Source organism: Denticeps clupeoides, unplaced genomic scaffold (assembly GCF_900700375.1).
Source record: "Denticeps clupeoides unplaced genomic scaffold, fDenClu1.1, whole genome shotgun sequence".
NCBI lineage: Eukaryota > Metazoa > Chordata > Actinopteri > Clupeiformes > Denticipitidae > Denticeps > Denticeps clupeoides.
Window position 1 is genome coordinate 25679 of NW_021629696.1, and position 22830 is coordinate 48508.

Consider the following 22830-nt stretch of genomic DNA (forward strand, 5'->3'; position numbering starts at 1 on the left):
GTGTGATTTTCATCTTCAGCTTCACACAACTCGCTACTCTCCTAGATTCTAGTGTTCTGTACAACCGGATCTGTGTGCGTGTGTGTCCATTGACAGTGGAATTTAATGCCAACATCTCAAATAGGTTCCAGGAAGAATTCAGGTTCTTCTTCCTCCCTGCGTCCATTCTCTTCTCTTGTAAAGAAGGTGTGAATGAGATGTTCACAGTGCTTGTTCTAGTGAAAAAGCAACTTCTCTTAATTGGAATATGGGTCATAAAAAAGCAGAGCCTATATAGCAAGTAAGGCGCAACGTATAATAAAACGGCTTTGTTGGTTAAAATGTGTGTATTTGGGTATGAGTGTGTGTGTGTGTGTGTGTGTGTGTGTGAGAGTTTGTCTGACATGGTCCCTGGTTATTATATTTTCCATGTTGCCAATGGAGGATTTTACTGTATATTTCATCAGACCTTAATTAACATCACAAACACACTCACGCTTGTATCGATGAATTATGGAACATTCGGCGGCTGTATGGAAAATAAAAATAAATGTTCAGGTCAGTCATGTTTAAAACACCAGATTTGTTGTTTTGAGGAAATTTATTGGACAGCAACAGAGAAGAAAACTGTCTTGGGTCGTGCATGAGATTTGTACGTATTCCAGCTGCAGTGCAGCTCCGCAGATGTTATAGGAGGCAGAGGTTCCATTCAGCAGCTTGCTCAGAGTGCAGATCTTTCCAGGGTGGTGGCTGTTACAGCTGGGGATGCCGTGTTTCCAGGCTCCGGGGATGATGGGAACTGACGTCTTCTGATTAGGTCTGCGGGGGACGGGGGGGGCCGTTTAGGCTGCGGTGGCGAAGCCCAGCTGGTTGTTGGCGCGGTCGTACACGGAATAGTACTGCCTGAGGAAGACATCTCCCAGGATCCACAGGGGCTGCCCGTTCTGTGAGGGCAGGTAGGTCGGGGTGATGTTGATGGTGCAGCTCTGTGGAGACCAGGAGAGAGAGAAATGAGGATCAGCATCATGGCTGCCGTCCATTTCGTCCAGGAAGACATGGCCCATTGATTCACCTGGGAGACGTAGGCTGAGGGAGGCAGAGGGAAGTCCACCCCACTGATGGTGAAGGTCAGGGTGGGCAGGCTGCTCACCTGACTGCAGTCCACCACATACTGAAAGAGAGAGAGAGAGAGAGACATCATTTCAGCTCTCCTCAAAAGCTCCACCTTCTCTGGAGTCACCGTACCTGTCCGTACTGATCCTGCTGAGCGCCGATCGACTGCATCAGTGAGCCCAGGACCTGCTGAGGGGCAGTCAGCATGGAGGTGCCAGTGTCCACGATGGCCTGGCAGCCCTGAGAGCACCAGCCGGTGGCCTGACCGCCCACCAGGAATCTTCATTCCAAGATACAAACATTTCCATCGCATTTGACTCTGAATACGGCTTTGTGGGTCCAAATACTGAAATAATAAAACACCTACGCCTGAATTCCGATCTGCCAGTAGGATTCAGAAGTGACTGGAGTCCAGTAGATCTGCCCGGTGTACATGTTTTGGTCCACGCCACCAAAGGCCACCTCACTTCCCTGGCCACCGCTGTCCAATCAGAAAAGCAGCAGGAACCATTATGCATTTCTCCAGACTGTCTCTGACCAATTCCATCACTGACCAGTGCCTCGAATTTCAGAACATACAACGATGTGTGTCGGTATGCTGTACCTGGACAGGTAGAAGGCGAAAATGTCCGACTGCAGGAGACCCTGCTGTATCATGGTGTCCACAACGGGGGTTTGCTGTCCTGCTGAGATGCTGGGGTAGGCCAGTCCCAGAATACCATCAAACTGGGCCACCACGAAGTTCTGACCGGGCTCATTGGTGCTGACACCCACCTCCTGGCTCTGGATGGTGATGCCAGCCACCTGAGGAGAGGAGGGACAGGGACATGTGAGGAGGAACGTGCCTGTTTGTTGGAATGAACAGTACGAGTACATCCAGCGCACTCACAGTGACAGTATCGTAGCCAAAGAGACCACTCAGGCTACCAGCTCCATACGGCAGATAGAAGGTCTGGCCAGTGCTGGACCAGGTGGAGGACTGCTGAGGGTTGAACTGGGTGTGGGTTGCTGGGAAGACAGACGGTGATGTTTTGATAAATGCACTCAGGAGCCTTGAACATCACTACATGGGGGCGTGGTCGTAATGAACAGACGTACTGCAGGCCTGCGTGCTACAGTAGACCGAATCCACCCACAGGTTGGAGGAACCAGTGTCAAACAGCACCTGGAAGGACTGGGGTGGGGTTCCAACAGTGATGGCTCCATAGTACTCGTTCTGAAAGACGGAGAAAAACCTGTACATTTCTTCTCAAAGACAAGGATTTGGCTGGCTGGATCTTTTCAACTTGAATGCTTTGGAGACAAGATGAAACTATTCATGAAACACTATGGACCAGTCTAGCTAGTTCAAGTTTTTTAGGACTGTGGTTGTTTGATGAAAGTTCTCCATGTACATGGTGTCTCCACAGGGTGGTAAGATGGTGGAAAGGGATGGAAGTTGGAGTGTAGGTGAGTGTCACTCACGTCATTGTAGTTGCTCATGGGGTCGATGCCGGAGGTGGCCAGGACCTCGCGGGGTTGGTACTTGAGGGCGGGGTCAGTGTAAGGCAGGCGCACGCCCCTTTCCCTCAGCATCTGCCTGATGGACTTCCCCCTCGTCAGAGGCACCCTGCACCAAAAAAACACACCAGACGGTTACTCAAAAATCACAATTCCAGAAATGTGGACAAATACGTCCATCAGGCAGTTGACCAAACTGAGCTGCAGTTCTAAAGGAGAGCAAGTCTTACTTGTGGAGGGCCTCGGACATGACGGCCAAAGCGAGAAGAAAGATCAGACTCTTCATGGTGGCTCGGTCTCTGCTCGTGAACACGGCTACTCCGGGGAGATTGTGGCCCTTATATAGTGGACCCAGGGCCCGTCATCACGCAGGTCCTTCTGACCTCCTGTCCTCTGAGTCAGCTCTTTTTGTTTTGCTTTGCGGGCCACATGTACAGTGCAGGCGATTAGGAATCTTTTGATAAGAAGGGTGGTAGTAGCCTAGTGGGCAACATGCTCGCCTATGAACCAGAAGACCCAGGTTCAAATCCCGCTTACTACCATTGTGTCCCTGAGCAAGACCCTAAGTGTCTCCAGGGGAGGACTGTCCCTGTAACTACTGATTGTAAGTCGCTCTGGATAAGGACGTCTGATAAATGCTGGAGATGTAAGATGTGTTGTACAGTATGGACACTGATTCCAGGGAACATGAATATCACTGTGAGTGTCTGGAAGATGTAACCCCCATGGATCCCTGACACACCAACCACTTTGGGAACCAGATCTCTCCATGTACCCTACTGGTGGCCAAGGGTGTTTGCCAATGCAAGGTCAAGACTATCATGCCATGTCCTGGATAACTGGGATTTAATCATGGCCGCAAGTGGAAAGCAAATTTTGTGTATCTTATCTGAGTAGTTATGAACGATTATTAAACAAGATTCTGAAAAACAGCGATCATAACAAGCTGAAGGCAGTTATGTTTTATGAAACACTGCCGCTGAGGACATGGTGAATGGTGAATGGAAGTCCTCGCCCTGCTGGAGATGCCCTCTGATGAAGACGCTGGACAGTGGATGAGTGCAGTTAGTGCAGGCGCCTGGGGAGCAGTGTGTGGGGACAAGACCTTCATCAAGGGGACCTCGGTGGCACCTTGGCGGGTCAGGATTCGAACCTGCAAACCTGCCACCTGCAGTGGCGGCCTAGCGGTTAAGGAAGCTGCCCCGTTATCAGAAGGTTCGACCAAGGTGCCACTGAGCAAAGCACCGTCCCCACACACTGCTCCCCGGGCGCCTGTCATGGCTGCTCATTGCTCCCTAAGGGTGATGGTTAAATACAGAGGACACATTTCACTGTATGCACCGTGTGCTGTGCTGCTGTGTTTCACAATGATCACTTCACTTTCACTTCATATTCCGCTTGCGTACCTGCTTGGACACCACTGGACAGGGTCAGCTTAGAAAGGAACGGTCTCTGCTTTGGTCTCTTATTCGCACATGATGACGTCCTCATGGCCACAACATGGGATTGTGTCTACGTTCCTGTCCTTCCCGACGTTCTTGAACTCGTGAACGTCTTTCAGGGCTGCTGGAGTTCCTCTCCTTGGCAGGGTGAACGTCCTCCACGTCAAGACGAGTCAGCTGAGGGGGGTTTGGGCAACACCAATACATGCAAAATACGAACGATGGAACCACAGGAACAATATGAAAAAAACACACCGCGTGGAGAAGTAATGTTTATTTTGCGATGGGATGGACGAGTGTCCCTCGCTACAGACTTGTTCTTCGCGCCGTTGCAGAGATTCATCTGCTGAATCAGCACGCTGCGTATCAAGCAGCATCTGAGCTGCACCGAGTGTGATGAAGATAAACCGCAGGGCTGCCGGCGCGGGACAGAAAATCCACCTAAAAAGGGGCAGGAAAAAGCTCACTGCATGAATAAGTTCTCTCTGTTGCGACTGGTCTGTCTGCTGTGTGTGTGTGTGTGTGTGTGTGCGAATGAATGAAACCGTCTGCTTGCGGTGAGAAGACCTGCAGTGCACCACTCTGGAAGCAGGAACCTCCCGGCTACACGCGGCCCGTTCACTGAGCTGTCAGATGTTCTGAATCGGCAGAGGAAGAAGAAGTTAGCAAGTGCAGTTTCATGTTTTATTAATTGTGTGCAGAGGCTCGTGTGTGTGTGTGTGTGTGTGTGTTTGTGTGTGTGTATCAGCAGCGGGTTCAGAAGTGACGGATTGTTACATAAGAGGCTGATGTTGGGAGTAAAATCTGCCGACGTGACGTTTGTCTGTGTTAACAGCAAGCAGAAGAACGGGACGATGGCAGGCTGGAGAGCGTTCTTCTCCTCCCGTCAGCGCCGTTAATGCATGTGGAAATTAATTAAAAAGCGATTGTTTAATCAGAGTCTTTTAATTAAAGTCAGAACGCGTTTAGCTTCAGCTTTGCAGGGGCGGCGACGCAGCGGCTGGAAGAAAAGTAAAATTCCGACATTCCATGCAGCAGACAGACAGAGTTCAGGAAGAACGATGAAGATGCATGTAGATACATGATCTCAGCCTCCCTGCCCATCATGCCTCCGTTTTCACCCCGGCGTTGCACCACGCTCGTTCTGCTGTGGTCAGCATCAGCAGAGAGAAGGACGGGGTGAGTGTGGGGAGCGCACGGCCGCCCTTGATGAATGACGTGTCTCTGAGACACGGTGTGGTGGACGTCTCAGAGGACCAGATTAACAGAGCAAATATTACCTTTGCATATACATTTTTATTTACGCCATTCATCAGACACCTGTAGTGACAGGGACAGTCCCCCGGGACACAGTGTCTTGCTCAGGGACACGATGGTAGTAAGTGGGGTTTGAGCCCGGGTCTTCTGGGTCATAGGCGAGTGTGTTACCCACTAGGCTACTACCACCACAATATGCATGGATCTACAATACAGACATGTTGAAGGTTTGATGCACGTGAGCATGATTATGATCAATTAAGCAATTGCCCTCGGGATTAATAACGTTTTCTGATTCAGATTTTCTGATTCTGTTTTCTGATTTATTAAGGCTGCGTAGATATGAATATGAATCAGTTTAGTCTCCCTCCATCAATAGCTGCACTAAGTGTATTCTTTTTATTTTTTAAATGTTTATTGATGTTAAAAGTTAAACTGGATAAAAATTTAAACCCGACTGCATCGACACCAACGGATACGCGTGTTCTGCCGCGATCCCCCGATCTCCAAAACTCGCCATGTGCCTCCTACAAAGGGTGAGATTGGTGAGATGTAGCATTTCTAGGATCTCTTTTTGTTTCGTAGTTTTGAATATGATTTGAAGGAAATACCCATCAAAATTCACCAAATTCATGTGTTCATTGGATTATGGTGGTTGGTTTTCAGGGGTCGGGCGTGGCCCCTTAGTTCCAGCGAGAAAAACTATGCATGCTTTAGCACACCAAGACATCTTCCTGTTCCAACATGGGGCCAGCGTACAATGGAAGGTCCACACAGGCATGGATGAGAGAGAGAGTTGGGTGTGGAGATGAGCTTCACATGCATGGGATGAATGAGAGCCAATGCTGTGAGCCAGACCTTCTCAACCAACATCAGCGCCTGACTTCATTTACATTTACAGCATTTACCAGACGCCCTTATCCAGAGTTACAGGGACAGCCCCCCCCTGGAGACACTCAGGGTTAAGTGTCTTGCTCAGGGACACAATGGTAGTAAGTGGGATTTGAACCTGGGTCTTCTGGTTCATAGGCGAGTGTGTTACCACGCTAGGCTACTACCACATACTACACAAATGCCCAACGTCAGAAGAGCTGCAAAGCCCACGATCGTGGTAACTTCTGTCACACTGACGCAGTGATGCGTTCACGTGATCTGGAGCGAGTGGGTTCATCACCTTGGAGGACATAATGCAGATATATTGAAATCTGCTGAGCAAAGCACCGTCCCCACACACTGCTCCCCGGTGGCCTGCTCCTTCACACCTTCTCAGCCGCAGCTCCACGGCATCTTCCAGTGAATCTTCCTCAGTTCCCCCCTTTTCAGCTTTCATTAAAAAAGCTAGTGAGTAAAATGTTCACGGACGAGTCCATTCCTCTTCTCCCCACAGGACTGTTTGATTCTGGAGAAGAACGAGTTCCACCACCCGGTGTGTTCATTCCAAGACGACTTCCAGGAATTTGAGATGATTGACGATGAAGACGAAGACGAAGACAATGAAGACCCCGAGGCTCCACCCTCTCCCTCAGCATCCCCTCCACCTTCCCCTTCGCTCAAGAGTCGACCCACCACCCTCAACCTCACTACTGCGGTGTCCCAGGTACTCGCCGCGTCTGATGCACACCAACCATGAAGCGTCCTCTCATAGTTGAGTTCATTGGTTCCTCCCTCTCCCTCCTGCTCTCTCTCTCTCTCTCTCTCCCTCTCTCCCTCTCTTCTTTCTCTCCTCGCTCGTCTCTCAGGACTCGCTGAACAACAACAGTAGTGGCGTTTCTCCCCGGAAATCAAGCTGGCAGGATTCTCTGCGAAACCCCGCCTCTCAGGGTGAGTGTGCTGGAGCCGCCTCCTCCTCCTCCCTCAGCCAATCGCAGCGCAGGTTTGCAGCTTCTGTTGCCATGGCGAATGACGCGCTCCACGTTGCACTGGCGATTTTCATCTCACCTCCTCACAGCAACTACATTAGAATGATCTGAGTAGAAAAATATGTATTTTATTTATATTTCCAGTAATGGCCCCTAACTTAACACACACACACACACACACACACACACACACACACACACACACACACACACATATATTTATGTTTAACAACAGCTTCCAATAAAGAGAGATGTGTATGAAATATATAATCATAGATTATGGGAAGAGCATTTGATGATGTCGGATTAGGCTACGGAAATGTAATTCATGTATCTCAGACAAGTAAGACTTGGTCCTGATTTTGACCCTGTCTCTCTCTCTCTCTGTGTGTGTGTGTGTGTGTGTGTGTATGCAGGTCGTCTGTCTCCAACCCACTCATGTCTGGAAGATGGTGACCATGTGACCGGTTCATGTGTGGGTGCTCCCGGCAAAACTGCCCCACCCAAAGGTACTCCCCCAAACGCAGCTCAGTCCCCAGGCAGACCCCTACTGTACGACTTTGAAGGCAACAGACGCGAACGGCCAGAATACGGTAAAACAGACTGGCGGGGCTGTGCTGATCCACGTCATGACCATAAATTTCCACTCTGACTGTGAAGCTTCACCCCGAAATCCTCCCTACCTGTCCCCCCGTCCTTATAAAACGACATTCAGTGCCATCCCCACCTACATTTCTCTTCAGGGCTGCATGATGTGCGCTGTACATTGTGATGTTCCAAAAGCACGAAAATGACCATGAAAATGACCATGAGAATAGTGAAACCTGTAAAGGCGTTTCAGTGTTTCGGTCATAATTTGGCCAGATTTAACTGAGCAATGCGGAGCACAAATTTAAATTCAGGACCCACCATCTGGCATGAAGCTGACCAATCTGGCCACCGATTAGCAGATTTTGTTCATTTTCTTATTTAACACAAAGCGAACTCCTTTTAAAAATGTTGTTTTTTTTTTTTAACCAATTTTTACAAACAGAACATGTTGTGACAAGAGTTGTCTTGTGTTTCAGCCAATAAGGTAATTGTACTGACAACTGGACAATAATTTATATTCATTATTATATTATTAAATTAAATTCAAATTAGGCACATTTTTCTGTAATATCACAATGCACATTGAAAAATTAAAGATTGTGCAGCCCTATTTTTCTCTCTGTCCCTGAAATTACTTTTGGGTTTGTCTCTGCGTCCATGTGAGTCCTCATCATTGTCCCTCTCTCTGCCCGCCTCCCACCTCTCCTCTTCTCCAGGCTCGTTCGGTCAGCACAAGTCGTGCGGTGGCTCTAACGCGTCCGAGCTGAAGAAGCGCCCGGACGTTTCTCCCGCGGCGCCGGAACACGTCCGCTCTGTGGACGAGTGCGGGTCCCAGTGCTCCGACACCGAGGTGGACCACGACCTGCACGTCGGACCGGGAAAACTCCAGCCCTGCTGCTCACGGCCCTCCAACAACACCTACACGCTCACCACGGAGACGGCGGACGAGCTGGAGAACGACCTGACGCTGGACGGCACCAGCAGGTGCCTGTCGTCCACGGCGCCGCTCGGCAACGACGAGGCGCAGACCCCGCTGTCCGATACGGAGCTGGACAAGATCTTTGACGTGGAGGACTTCCTGGTCCAGAGAGAGGGCAGGAAGGACGCCGAGGGCTCCAGCTACGTGGAGTTCCCGTGCATTGAGCCCAGCGAACCTCCTTCCTTCTCCAGCTACGTCTCGTCTGGTCCTCCACCTCAGTCCGCCAACGACTCCACCTCCCCCTCGTCCGACCCCGGCATCGCCGACATGAACACGCAGCGCTACACCGAGTCGGACCGCCACAGCGACGACCTGAGCTCGCCGGGCTCGGACTCGGACATCGAGGTGGAGCTCGAAGCGGCGTTCGCCTGCGGTGGCACGCTGGTCAGTCACATGATCTCCTCCATCTCGGAGACAGAGCTGGACCTGAGCAGCGACTCCAGCAGCGGCCGCTCCTCCCACCTCACCAATTCCATAGAGGAAGCCAGCTCTCCGACCTCTGACCCCGAGCTTGACCCTGAGCTTGACCCCGAACAGGACAGTGGCATTGTTGGCCTGAAGACCTCGCTTCTTCTCGGCCAGCCAGAGCCCATCAAACAGGACCTCGATGATGGCCAGGCACTGATGGGGCTGCAGAACGTTGACGATGAGGAGATTGGGTACGAGCACCAGGCCGACCCGGACGAGACTCTGCCTCCCGCTGTCCCCTGCGAGGACTCTGCGTCCCAGCAGCTGGTGCTGAAGGTGGAACCTGACCACAGTCTGGAGGGATTCCAGCGCTCCTTCTACCTCCCCGTTGGGCCCAAGCTCATGCCGTGTGCAGACGACTACGACGGAACCAGTGAGGGCGATTCCGAGTCCGAGTCGGAGGACGAGCTGAGCGAGAACTCAGACTCGCCCTGGCTGCTCAGCAACCTCGTCAACAAGATGATCTCAGAGGGTTCTTACCCCATCAGCTGCCCCGAGGAGTGCCTCAAACGCTCCACCTCCATCTCCGACACCATCTCTCCGTCCTCTGACATTGACGTGGATGCGTTCGCTGAGGCCGATACCGACATGCAGAAGCAGAGTGTGCAGTCGACGAACGGATACGAAGGGGACAATGGGAACGATGGTTCTGCAGGTAAAGACGTGGGAACGCTCACCCATGACACCATCACGTCCAGCCAGAAGACAAAAACGGCAGAGAAGAACCAGGTGAAGAACACGGAAGAAGCGGAACCGGACAACGACCTCCGGGTGAAGGAGCTCAGCTCGCCCAGCCCGACCGACAGCGCGGTCAGCGACAAGGACGAGGGTCGCGAGACCAGGCCAGACCCCGAGTCCCTGCAGCGAATCACCGAGGTGAAGAACAGCCTGACGCTGGACATCCCCACGGCCATGACCAACCACTGCTTCAACCTCAGCTACTCCACCGACAACGACGAGGAAGACGAGTCGCCGGAGCGCTCTCGCTCGCCCTTCGCCTCCGAGCCCTACCTGGACAGCTCCCCGCCCATCGACGAGAGCGTGTGGGAGCTGCAGACGCCGGCGTTCCAGCCGCTGCGGGCGCGGGAGCTGGACGAGTCGCTGGCCTACGACAGCGTCAAGTACACGCTGGTGGTGGACGAGAACACCACGCTGGAGCTGGTCAGCCTGAAGCGCTGCACCTCGCTGCTCAGCGAGGACAGCGACGGCGTCTCCACCGTGTGTGATGAGGACGAGGGACCCGAGGCGGAGTTCCGAAGCGCGGCGCGCGGCCGGCCCGGCCTGCTGATCAACTCTTCATCCGAGGAAGACTCCTCGCCCGAGGCCGACCTGCCCTTCTCCAAGAAGTTCCTCAACGTGTTCGTCAACGGCACGTCCCGCTCGTCCAGTGAGTAAATACACACATGCCATCAGGAGACGTGTTGCTGGTGTTCCAAAGTTGTGAGATGAGGGTCAGAATGGGAAGATCTTCAGGGGTCCTTCCTACATAGTTAATGAAGGGATAATGACTCTCACATCTTGAAGATCTATTCTGGAGATGCATGTGGAGGACGTGCGGTGTTAATTTTATATGAATAGATCAGTAATCATGTCTGTGAGAGACTGGCTCATGACTCTTTCAGTGACTCGGCTCTGTTCTCCGTGTGTGTGTCTTCACAGGTACCGAGTCGTTCGGTCTGTTCTCCTGCACCGTTAATGGTGAGGAGAGAGAGCAGACCCATCGTGCTGTGTTCAGGTGAGGAACCAACCCTTCATACTGAGTCTTGAACCAAACTGTAGGCGTAAGTGGCCTGTTTTCTATGGAAATCAAAGTGAAAAAGGAAAGTCAAGTGATTGTGAAACACTGCAGCACGGCACACAGTGAAACGTGTCCTCTGTATTTAACCATCACCCTTGGTGAGCAGTGGGCAGCATGAGCAGTGTGGACCATCATCAAGGGGACCTCAGTGGCACCTTGATGGTTCCCTTTGGAAGACCAGCTTCCTTACTTGCTGCCCCATCTCAAACTCAAAGTTCTTATACGTAGGTTGGGAGATACCTTCTCACTACCACTGATTTGCAGCATAATGGTCTGGCTCCTGGCCTTATGGCTACCAACCACGCCAAAGATAACTTTACCTCTATATATGAATGCATATAACATGCATGTGTCTCCCCAACTGACGTCAGCTGACAGAGACACAATTTGTGAACTTTCACCTCTGACCACTGCAGGTTCATCCCTCGGCATAAAGATGAACTGGAGCTGGATGTGGACGACCCGCTGTTCGTGGAGCAAGAGGAGGACGACTTCTGGTACCACGGCTACAACATGCGCACGGGTGCCAGGGGCATCTTCCCTGCCTACTACGCTCATGAGGTCGTAGGTCAAGCCAAGGAGCCTCTGGGTGAGGAGGAGATAAAGTGTGCTCTGGAAGGTCAGAATGATGTGCTGATCTGCTCAGTCTTTAGCTTTGATGGTGTTGTGTAGGTGTGAAGAGGAGCCCGGGCTGGGTGGAGAGCTTCACCGTGCAGTTCTTGGGCTCGGTGGAGGTGCCCTATCACCAGGGCAACGGCATCCTTTGTGCTGCCATGCAAAAGGTGTAGTATGCTCCACATGCCTGTAAATGACATATTTTAGTTTCCTGCTCAGACGCGATGGTGAATACGGTGGCAGTCGTAGGTTGAGGTTGACGGGTGCCGCTCTGTCCCGGTCAGATCGCCACGTCGCGGAAACGTACGCTGCACGTGCGCCCGCCGTCCCTGTGCGAGCTGGAGATCAGCCTGCAGGGCGTGAAACTCATCATGAGCCTCGACGATGACTTCGACCTGTCGGAAGAGGTGAGGGAGATGAAATCCATTCTTTATTAAATTACCTCAGCCCCCTTCAAAGCTCACATTTTGAGTGCAGATTAGTTCATTTAAGTTTGAATAATTACATGATGTAATGCTATGAAACAGTTGTCATAAATGTGCTTATATAGTGCATACAGTGCTTGAATCAACTTCCTGTCCCGCAACGAGACCCACAAAAACAGGCGGTCTCCATTCGAATCAAACCGCCAACTCCGGTGCGGCCAGGACCAAGACAGATGGTTTGAGAACGGTGACTTATGAGAACATTTCAGTGTCGTCTGCTTCCTGTATTTACTTTTGTTGTTCTCGCGGTGATACATCTGACCAATCAGCAGAGAGGAATTTCTGGATTTGGGAAAATGTTAGACACTCACCGACTGATTCGGACCAAAGCGAACGAACTAAGGTGTGAAAGCACTCTTAGACTCATTAAAACTACTTCATAAATAAAGTATAAAGTCATCGGTACTGGAGAAATTAAAAGATATATTCACATAAAAGTTATATTTCACATTTGAACTCTGGTTCTGTTAATTAAATTCTTATTTGGATTCATTTTTCTCATTAAAGGACCGCCAAGCAATGCTCATCTTTAAGAGCGACCGCATGGCTGTCGCCCGCCACCGAACCCTGAGATCGGACTGCTACGCTGAACGTGTTGTAGACGCTGATCTTTAAAGCTGACACGCTCTCTTCTGTTGCAGTTTGACAGGTGTAGTCACTTCTTCCAGATGAAGAACATCTCCTTCTGCGGGTGCCACCCAAAGAACAACTGGTAAAGTTTACATGCAGCACTCATGGCAAGACCAGACGCAGACACGGAACATTTTGTAGAATTTAAAATGTCTTTATGTTATATTTATTGCATTTTTAAGCTACTTTGGATTCATTACCAAGCACCCGATGCTGCACCGGTTTGCCTGTCACGTTTTTGTATCCCAGGAGTCCATGCGCCGCGTTGCAGAATGTGTGGGGTGAGTGTCTGTAAACTATCCTCCTCTACAATCCATCAGAAAGAACAGAGGCCGGAATGATAATGGTTCCAGAGTCTAGTCTTCATCATCATCATCATCATCATCATCAGCAGCAGCAGATGAGCTGTGCATTATTAAACAGTCCAGTCTCCCAGACTGGGTCATAATGGCCATTGTGTGTGTGTCTCCCCAGGCGGGCTTTTCAGGAGTATTACCAGGAGCACCTGGACTACGCCTGTCCAACTGAGGACATCTATCTGGAGTAGGTCACCATGGCAACAGCCCTCCCATCACCGGAAACTGTTCCCACAGTGGCCACCAGAGGGCACATGGTAGCTTTTCTCTGATGTAACATAGGCCTCCTTCTCGTCCAAGACCAGACTGGGACCTTCCTCTACGCTTTGTGGTCCTGTGTTTATCTTCTTCATCCATTTATTGAGTTCCCTGCCATCTTTTTAACAGATTGCCAGTTTACCTACATCTAGATTATGTTCTAGTACTGGACAAAAAGAAAAACGATTAAATGCATGGCTATGAAAGGGGTATGCTAACAGACACTCAACGATACCGGAAAGCATCCAAGATGGTTTGTACTGATTCAGCTTTTCTGTACATATGTGTGTTTCTTTGAAGCTGAAACATGCAAATTTTTCGACCTGTGCTGACATCGACACATGAGAAACAGGAGGTCTGCTGGTCAAGCTCACGTGGGTCTGTGAGTGTCTGTCTGTACATACGTATGTATAACCAATAGGAGGCATTTTATGTAAGTAGCATCTGCAGCCGTAACCATGGTAACACATAAGATGAACAGGGTCTGCCCATTCACCGGTTCAAGCGTTGTTAGAAGTTCATCTCACTACTGGAAGTGAGCTACAGAACATCAAGCGAAGGGTTTTAATTTGTGCGTTTGGTCCGATGTAAATAAACTCCTGAGGAAGTGAAAACTGTGGTGTGAGTAGGATGAACACTGTCTGGTAGAGGGTCGTCTAGCCACTGTAGGCATGGAGGCAACCGGATTGCTGAGATTTAGCAGATTGAGTCGACTCTGTTGACTGTGAAATCCATTTCGAATGCCGCGTTTCAGATGCCGCAGCGTAATTTCGTGATTGGGTTGCATGAGGAGGAATGGATGATTGGAGCAAAACCAGTACATTTTCACACTTTTTATCCATTATGGAAAACAATGTCCCCAAAACGTCCCCTCAATGTCCCCTAAAGGTCCCATCAGAGTGTGGGGTTTACTTGACATCCTGAGGACATTATGTACATGTTGCGGGAACGTTATGTAGATATTTCAGGAACGTTGTTGCTAGATGTGGTTTTGATAATAATTTAGTTACCTTATATAAGGAATAATCGCTGGTCATCTCAAGTCAAATCATTTTAATTACAGTACCAGAAGCAGAGCAAACCGCAGACCCAGAAGACATGCCTATTTATCATAAAGCGTCGTGTACAGATCCGAGTAAGGGTTACACCAGAGCATGTTCTACCAAACACAACACGAAATAATACGTTTTTTACCGCGGTGTGAAGGGGGAGTGGATGAAAGATCATCCTGTTCATCCCTCATAAACCATATGCTCCATTACTTCACATTTCTGACACATGAAGTGAACAGAGATGTTCTGTGGCCCACAGCACTATCAGCATCTACACGTTACTATCTCAGGATGGTTCCTGCTCAGCCGTTGGAAAGTGGATCGTGTGACGTGTGCGCTGGGAAGAGATCCTGCTGCCTCAGTAGCCTGGCTTCCAGATAACCGTATAGGCCTGCTAAAGTTGCTTCTCTCGACACCTGGCCCACCTTCTCCATCCCCGTCTCTGCCTGTCCAACCTGTCCCTTTGTGATGACGACACTAGCGGAGGAGTTTTCAGAATTCCATTGTGATTTTTTGCTGTCAGTTAGATTGCTGTAAATACTCTAGAGTCCAGATGACCATGCTGTGTGCTTCCTGTTGAGTATGTTACTAACAATAAATATGTACATTTCAAATCCTTAATCTCCAAAACTGGGTGATTTTACTCCTGCATTTTACCACACGTCTGCTGTCTTATGTGTGTCATACTCGGCTCTCCAGACACAGTCTTTCTTCTGCAGGTACAATGACTACAGACTAATGAACCCGGTTCTTAGCAGAGCTTCACAGCTAGACTCCCACTCGGGTTCTGAACAGCAGAACTCGTGACCGTTGGCATCGTTATCAGCGCATAAACCGCTCCGTTACTTTACTCCCGAGCGTTTACTCCGGCATTTCCCATGCGTGGAATGGCTGTTACGCCACATCAGTACCGAGGCACAACTAGCTCCAATGGATTCTCCTAGCTTCTGTAGCTAAAGCGTAACAGTTAAATACTTTTGGACTTGGAATAAATAATTGCGATCCTTCACTGTATATCTAGGACAAATCAGTATGTGACTAACTATTAATCTTGTATCTTTAAAAATGAGGACATGTAAAGAGGAAAAAAAAAGTCACTGCCTTGTCATGGATTGGTCTTACAAATAAAATATATGCTTGATGTCATAAGTATGTCTCTGTTTCTATTTGTTTTATGTTATTTGCATATGTGTCCTACAGCGACCCCTTGTGGCCAGGATGCAACACATTCACATTTACATTTACGGCATTTACCAGACGGCCATATCCAGAGCGACTTACAACGTGCTTCCATGTTACCATGGATGAAGTGGTCAGTTCTGGTTTCTATACAGAAGTCAGACAAGAAGAAGGTTACAAGTTCATCTAAACATTCTCTAAAGAGGAAGGTCTTGAGCTGCCGTGTGAAGGTGCTCAGTGACTGAGCTGGAAGTTCATTCCACCACCGAGGGGCCAAGACGGAGAAGAGTCTAGATGAGCGTCTTCCTTTTACCTTCCTTTTATGGCGTCTGATAAATGCCATAAATGTAAATGTAAATGTTGTAGGCCAGCATCAGTATTTTGAACCTGATGTGTGCAGCTACTGGGAGCCAGTGGAGGAACGTAGCAGAGGGGCGGTGTGGAGAACTTGGGAAGGCTGAAGATCAGTCGTACAGAATCTACAACAGAGTGAATAAAAAGATTGTATTCATAGTTGGGGGTCCTAGTGAACCAGAACTGATCTCTTCATCCATGGTGACATGGAAGCACGTTGTAAGTCGCTCTGGATAAGGGCGTCTGCCAAATGCCGTAAATGTAAATGTGCTGCTGCATTTTGTTTCTATTCGAAAATTTTGAGTTCCTTTGAACATCTGTTGTCTATATATTTATTTTAATGTTATTCATAATGATAAATTATGGGGAAATGAAGCCCAACCCATATTCCATGTAAAAATATTTGAAGCTGAATGACCATTATTGTCAAACATTACTGTTTTAAATCACTATTTAGAATAAATTGTCATGTTAACGTAGCCACTGGTGACCCACGTGACAGCGTATTTCTTGGTGCTGGTTCAAGCCTGGATAAATGTGGATGGTTCGGTCAGGAAGGCCATCCGGTGTAAAACTTTTGCCATTTGTCAATTGTGTAGGACAACCAGACCTTTTGACCTGCTGTGGTGACTGTGGAGAATAAATCATGTTATAAGTCTTAATATGCAATAAAACGATTAAATATGAAGGTGAATTAACTGTCTTGCATTCCCGATCCGCCAAGGTGCCACTGAGGTCCCACACACTGCTACCCGGGTGCCCACTGCTCACCGTGTCACCGTGTCACCATGTCACCGTGTGCTGCATTTCACAATGACAATCACTTCACTTTTCACTTTAACCCACATTTACAGCTTAATAGAAAGGAAAAACTAGAAAACAAACGAGAATAAGAAGAATGATGAGTTAATGTGACTGTTCTTTGATTTTTGGGTCCCATCACTTTCCAGTTCTGATATTCCTCCTTCGCTGATGCCACTCTGCACTCTATGTACTGTGAACGATGTCATAATGAAAACCTTCCATGTTTTAATATTATATAACAGTTTTAATATTCATGAGCCTGATGCAACTGTACAGTATCAATTCTGGCTTCCAAGCTCTCATATACTAATCATATACTAATATTATATAGTAAATATAAAATTAGTGATATAATATAATATTAATATAATATTAGAATATATAATATTATAATAGTCAAGTAAATATATTGTAAAACTATAGATGTTTGAGGAACATGTCTTCTCAGGCCTGGTTTAATGCTCAGCCAGGTGAAGTGGGGCCTGAGATGGGGGGAGCAGCGTCCAGGCCCTGACTCGGCCGCGGGTGGACAGAGGAGTGGAGATATCATTGAGAGACGTCTCTCTCTTTCTCTCTCTGGTGACTTTAGCAGCTGTGTCTCTGCAGTCCTGAGAAAAAGAAGGAAAGACACATTTTAGACATGGCAGCCACATTGCTGGAGACATTAGGAACACGCAGGTTTAATTGCCCATATAAATAAAGTAAAAAAATGGTTTTCACATCATATTTACATTTACAGCATTTACCAGACGCACTTATCCAGAGCGACTTACAGTGAGTAGTTACAGGGACAGTCCCCCCTGGAGACACTCAGGGTTAAGTGTCTTGCTCAGGTCATGTGGTCAGTGTGAAGATACCCAGCATTCAGAGGGGCTCTGGTCCGGTGATGACCGGCATGGACATGAGCACGGAAGGACTCAACTCAGTCGACTTCCACTGTGTGTAAGAGCAAGTATGGGTAGCCTGGTAGTGGCCTAGTGGGTAACACACTCGCCTATGAACCAGAAGACCCGGGTTCAAACCCCACTTACTACCATTGTGTCCCTGAGCAAGACACTTAACCCTGAGTGTCTCCAGGGGGGGACTATCCCTGTAACTACTGATTGTAAGTTGCTGAAAAAAACAGGGGACAAGAACTCCAAACAGGGCAACTAATATGAACTTTATTAAAAAAAAACAAGTAAAAGTAAGGATTTGAACAACTTTGACCACAAAAAAGTTCCCATATGAATGGTAATGTGAAAAGTGAGTCCTGTGACGCCACCTACTGGTGAGCAGAGAAAGAACTTCTCTGTCCGTATCTGCCTGTCCTCATGTTGCGCCTCACAGGATAGTCACAGTGCAATGGGACCTCTCAAACAAAGCATTAGTTCACCATAATTATTATTCAGTGGTGAAGTGGTGACCTGGTATTGATAAGCTTCTGATCAATTAAATATTAATTTAGTTTTGCTTCCCAATTACCTTCTTCAAGTACCATATTGTAAATAAATAAGAGTTTCAGGTTATATTCCTGTTGCTAATATATCTAGCCATCAGTAACAAACAGTACAAAAATGTTATTTTTTGTAAATAAATTTATTTCATAGATAACATCTGGTGTGATTCCTGTGGAACATGAAGAAATGATCAAATCATAAAATGTCAGTCAGGTTACATCAGCGGAAGAAAGAAGTAAAAGCAATAAAATATTTCCAAGGTCCTTACAGTGATATATCAGGCTCCACACTGACACTGTAAACACTGTACCGTACACTAAACACTAAAATAATCAAACGTGGATCATCACACAACACATCAACTTCTGAACCGAACCTTTCCCTTTTTATTTATTTTTAAAAATCTTGGTCATGTGACGATCACTTCTCTACCGATTTCATGTGTCGGTCACAAGATCATCATGAGATCATCTCCCTCCACTCCAGAGTGTCCACAGAACGTCTGGGCGTCTGATTGGCCGGGTGGCTGAAATCCTGGGTTCTGATTGGTCCTTCAGCCGCAGCGGCAGCAGTCTGGTTTGGGGCTGCAGTCGGGCCGGCAGCAGGGTTCGAGCTGAGGGTCAACGCCCTTCCCGATCTCACTCTCGCCGAACTGCATGGAGGCCTGGAAGTCGTCCCGGACCTGCTGCATGCGCTTCAGCAGGTCCACGTATTCGGGGTGACCCTCCGTGGCCAGGTCGTAGTTCTCCGACGGGTCGGCCTCCAGGTCGAACAGCAGCGGCGGGTCGTGGGCCTTCAGGAACGAGGTCACGTGGCAGTCCTGGTCCGGGGTCGTGTCGCTGTGTGCCGCGCCTGGGCGGGGACGAGAGGAAATGAAGGCGTGTCCAACGTATTTCCAACGTGAAATTGTCCCTCACCTCGTGTGTAATAGTGAGCTTTGTATTTCCCCAGCCGAACCGCAAATACGCCGTACTTCTCACTGGGATCGGTGGGGTAGAAGAACATGGATTCCCTCTCACTCTGTAAGAAATGTTTTATATCGGTCTTAGTGCTCCCCGAACACTGGATCTGGAATATATATATATTCATATCACCATTTCCAGCCACTGCAGGACCATGGACAGACTAGAGGGACTCGTATTCATGTTAAATCATCCCATAAAGTCACAAAACCACCTACACGTCCATGATGCAACAGGATGCTTTTCATGTCCACCCCATCCAGAGGGACGCTTGGCAGCTCAGCTCCAGCCAGCTCTGCGAAGGTGGGCAGGACGTCCAGAGTGCTGGCCAGTTCGTGAGTGACCCCTGGGAAACAGATCATGAAGGCCCACAACCACCGCCACAGCGCCAAACGAGGAAAGCCGGACCGTTACCAGGCTCGATGGTCCCAGGCCAGTAGGCGATGGCCGGTTCCCTCATGCCCCCCTCGTACGTGGTGCCTTTACCGCATTTCATCAGGCCAGAACTCCCCCCGCGGGACATGCGCATCAGCTCCGGCCTGAGGGACGAACCCAGAGGTGAAACGGCCGCTCGGGGCGCCTTCAGACGAGCGGGGACTCCACACGCACCCGTTGTCAGCGGTGAAGAAGACGAGGGTGTTGTTGGTGACGCCGCTGTCCTCCAGAGAGCGGAGGACGGCCCCCACGGTGGAGTCCAGCTCCAGCAGGGCGTCGCCGAACGGCCCTCGGAGGGACTTCCCCGCCGCCCCTCTCCCGGCGTACTGAGGGTAATGCGTGTGCTGCAGGGGTACAGGCGCGGCCGTTAGGGCGCCGGCGTTTACCGGAGCGGGCGAGGGGCCGCACCTCCACTCACGTGAGAGGGGTAGTACAGGAAGAACGGCTGCCGCCTCGCCGCCGAGCTCCTGATGAAGTCGGCGGCGAAGTCGCTGTACGCCTCCTCCAGCTGCAGGAAGTCCACCGGCTGCTGCACTATGACGTCGTCCTTCATCAGGGGCACCGTCACCACGCCGAGGTCGCACGTCCCGAAGCACTTGACGTCGGGAGGAAAGCAGGTCAGGTTGTGGCAGGGACCCTTTGGGAAAGAAGAACCATTACCAGGAATACGGAATGCCGAGCACACGTCTCTTTTTTCCCAATAAATGGATATGATTGATGCGGCTGCTCTGCGACTTGCGTGTAAATCGGGGTACCATGTCGTGGGAGTAAGGGATCCCCAGGAAGCGGTCGAAGCCCTGCTTCCACGGCAGGTACGTGCCGTTGAGTCCCAGCCCCAGGTGCCATTTGCCCATCATGGCGGTGGCGTAGCCCCTGGGCTTCAGGACCTCTGCGATGGTGGTCTCGTTCAGTGGGAGACCCCCCTTAGAACCCGGGTACAGCACCCCAGGGTAGATGCCGGAGCGGGTCTGGTACCGGCCGGTCAGCAGTGAGGCTCTACGAAGACGATCACGAAATGACCACATTGCGGAAGATCCAGCAAAAGCGCTGGAACATGCGGTCGTTACCTGGACGGGCTGCAGACCGGGCTGGTGGCGTAGAAGTCGGTGAACCGCAGCCCCCCCGCCGCCAGCCTGTCGAGGTTGGGGGTCACGGAGCTCGGGTGGCCGTAGCCCCCCAGGTCCCCGAATCCCAGATCGTCGGCGAAGATGAGCACGAAGTTGGGTTGCGGGGAGCCGGCGGAGAGAAGGCTGATCAGGACGAGCAGCGTGAGCGGACCCATTACTGCTCGCAGCCTGAAGAGGAATTCAGAATCGCTGGGTTACTGTAGGCCATCTTATCATAAAAACATAAAACATAAAAAGTCAAAGTTCTGCTGTAATGAACGTTTTACAGTTTTAATGCACAATCAAAAGTTGCGAGCAGCAGTTACAAACGGTGCTCGTCATATGATGACGATCACGTGACTGTGCCTTTTACCGCGCAGGCGCAGTTTGACCCCGTGGCATTGTGGGAAATGTAGTTTTACATTTACAGCATTTATCAGACGCCCTTATCCAGAGCGACTTACAATCTGTATTTACAGGGACAGTCTCCCTGGAGCAACTTAGGCTTAACTGTCTTGCTCAGGGACACAATGGTAGTAAGTGGGATTCTTCTGGTTCATAGGCGAGTGTGTTACCCACTAGGCTACTACCACCCTCGTCTGAGCGGCTAAAACAGAAATTATGGAATTATTAAAATAGTATATTTCCATCATGTATCGAACTGAATTAATAAGTACGTTATCCTGTGGCAAATATCTATACTTTCTACTGCACTATATTTCATTACGATTACGCTGCTGGTTATTTATATAATAGAATCAATAGCGAGAGGAATATTGGCACACAGGCAGCCATGTACAGTAAGATATACTGTATGGCCGACTTTTGTTACACAAGCACATGTGCAACACACACATTTATGAAATAATCACACATACATCTATACTTAGATGCATGTATGAAACTTTCATATGTGAACGTGAAAAAAACAACCGGCCCTTGTAAAATTATGCATTTGGGAAGACATTTTACAAATACTTTTAAAACTTTAAGCATATTTAAAAGCAATTACTTAAGTACTTATATATTACATAGTTGTACAAGAGTACATTTTGTACCTAGACACGTGCCTGAAATCATGCCTGAGGATCAGCTTTTATTTTCCCATTTCCGGCCTAACAGGCTCACAACTCACAATTAAAAGTCCAGTTGGTCACACATATACAGCTGAACATCAAAATGTAAAATAAATATAGAAGCACTTCCCTGCCCGGTGTGGGAAGGAAATGGGATGAATAACGACCGCAGAACCCGCTCACCAGGAAATAAGTAAGGAGATTTTGGAAGGCAGTTATGGTGGCTGAACAGGAAGATGAAAAGTGGGATTTTCGAAGTCCAAGTGGTAAAAAGGAATCGTAAAAGACAATTTTACAGTGTAATGAGAGTGATGATGAAGGTACCATGATGCCTGGGTGCGGATGGGCATCACGTTCTCTGATATTTGATGGAATGTGGAATCTGTGAGACCTGGCATCACCACTGCGGGTCACTGTCTCCTCACGGCTGGTCCCGGCGCTCCCTGTCCCTCATTAATATGTCATTAACGCCCAGGAGGCTCGTCTCCGGCGCACCTCTGGGCCCGGCCCCGGCCCCGGCGCCCTTGCCGCCGCCCTTGCCTGGAGTGGCCGGTGAGAAATGGATCGGCGGAGCGGTCGTGGGGCAGGGAGTGTCAGCGTCGATTTTCCACCCTGCCTCTCCGGTGCTGGTGTGTGTGTGTGTGTGTGTGTGTGATTTCTTTACTGTGCACCAGTGGCTTGCCTCGCCACTGCAGCGCTGCGCGTGTGATCATCTCAACATCCCCCAGTTATTCTGTTTTGTTGGAGGTGGAGAATTTAACATTCACTTACATGTCCCTCTACAGGGCTGACCTACATTCTGCTCACTGTGTGTGTGTGTGTGTGTGTGTGTGTGGTAACAGTAATGAAGTCGCAGACTGGGCACAGGGGCTTAGATGGAAGAAAACACAACCTGTTTAGACCCCTGCGCCGCTCCTTCCCGGTGGGAAAATGGTGATTTTGGAAAATTCTGCCCTTCCGCTGGGAAACAGACGACGGTCGGGTCTGGAGCTCCGTACATTTACGCCGTTTGTAATTCTCCTCACGTCGGTGGGCTCGATACCTGTGACTGTACGGGTCGGTGAAGTCGCTCTCTGGTTTACATTTTTCTTTT

General features: G+C 49.4%; 3 protein-coding genes across 4 annotated transcripts in view; 1 reads left to right on the plus strand and 2 right to left on the minus strand.

Moving 5' to 3' along the window:
- LOC114771764 (C-Jun-amino-terminal kinase-interacting protein 2-like) overlaps positions 1 to 15531 on the plus strand; it is a 30427-nt gene extending 14896 nt beyond the window's left edge. Inside the window, exons 3-13 of one of the 2 annotated variants that reach the window (XM_028965112.1) lie at positions 6679 to 6888; positions 7031 to 7112; positions 7567 to 7659; positions 8458 to 10575; positions 10848 to 10923; positions 11403 to 11575; positions 11659 to 11768; positions 11886 to 12008; positions 12728 to 12798; positions 12899 to 12997; positions 13191 to 15531. In XM_028965112.1, the coding sequence (XP_028820945.1) occupies positions 6679 to 6888; positions 7031 to 7112; positions 7567 to 7659; positions 8458 to 10575; positions 10848 to 10923; positions 11403 to 11575; positions 11659 to 11768; positions 11886 to 12008; positions 12728 to 12798; positions 12899 to 12997; positions 13191 to 13263 (3228 nt within the window). In that variant the 3' untranslated portion in view covers positions 13264 to 15531. Of the gene's footprint in view, positions 1 to 6678; positions 6889 to 7030; positions 7113 to 7566; positions 7744 to 8457; positions 10576 to 10847; positions 10924 to 11402; positions 11576 to 11658; positions 11769 to 11885; positions 12009 to 12727; positions 12799 to 12898; positions 12998 to 13190 lie in introns of both variants that reach the window. The other variant, XM_028965111.1, reaches the window with a different exon arrangement.
- Positions 822 to 2878, minus strand: LOC114771766 (gastricsin-like). Its single transcript, XM_028965115.1, has 9 exons — positions 2823 to 2878; positions 2557 to 2701; positions 2191 to 2308; positions 1982 to 2100; positions 1697 to 1896; positions 1460 to 1573; positions 1225 to 1372; positions 1035 to 1150; positions 822 to 963 (listed from the first exon to the last, which is right to left on the minus strand). Exons 1-9 carry the CDS (start codon positions 2876 to 2878, stop codon positions 822 to 824), a joined length of 1158 nt encoding a protein of 385 aa, XP_028820948.1.
- A 2747-nt stretch (positions 15532 to 18278) lies between the features above and the next one.
- LOC114771769 (arylsulfatase A-like) lies at positions 18279 to 21007 on the minus strand. The gene is made up of 8 exons (XM_028965117.1): positions 20623 to 21007; positions 20311 to 20551; positions 19974 to 20192; positions 19730 to 19899; positions 19535 to 19659; positions 19339 to 19466; positions 19076 to 19178; positions 18279 to 19010 (listed from the first exon to the last, which is right to left on the minus strand). Exons 1-8 carry the CDS (start codon positions 20835 to 20837, stop codon positions 18712 to 18714), a joined length of 1500 nt encoding a protein of 499 aa, XP_028820950.1. The 5' UTR covers positions 20838 to 21007; the 3' UTR covers positions 18279 to 18711.
- Between the last annotated feature and the right edge of the window lie 1823 nt (positions 21008 to 22830).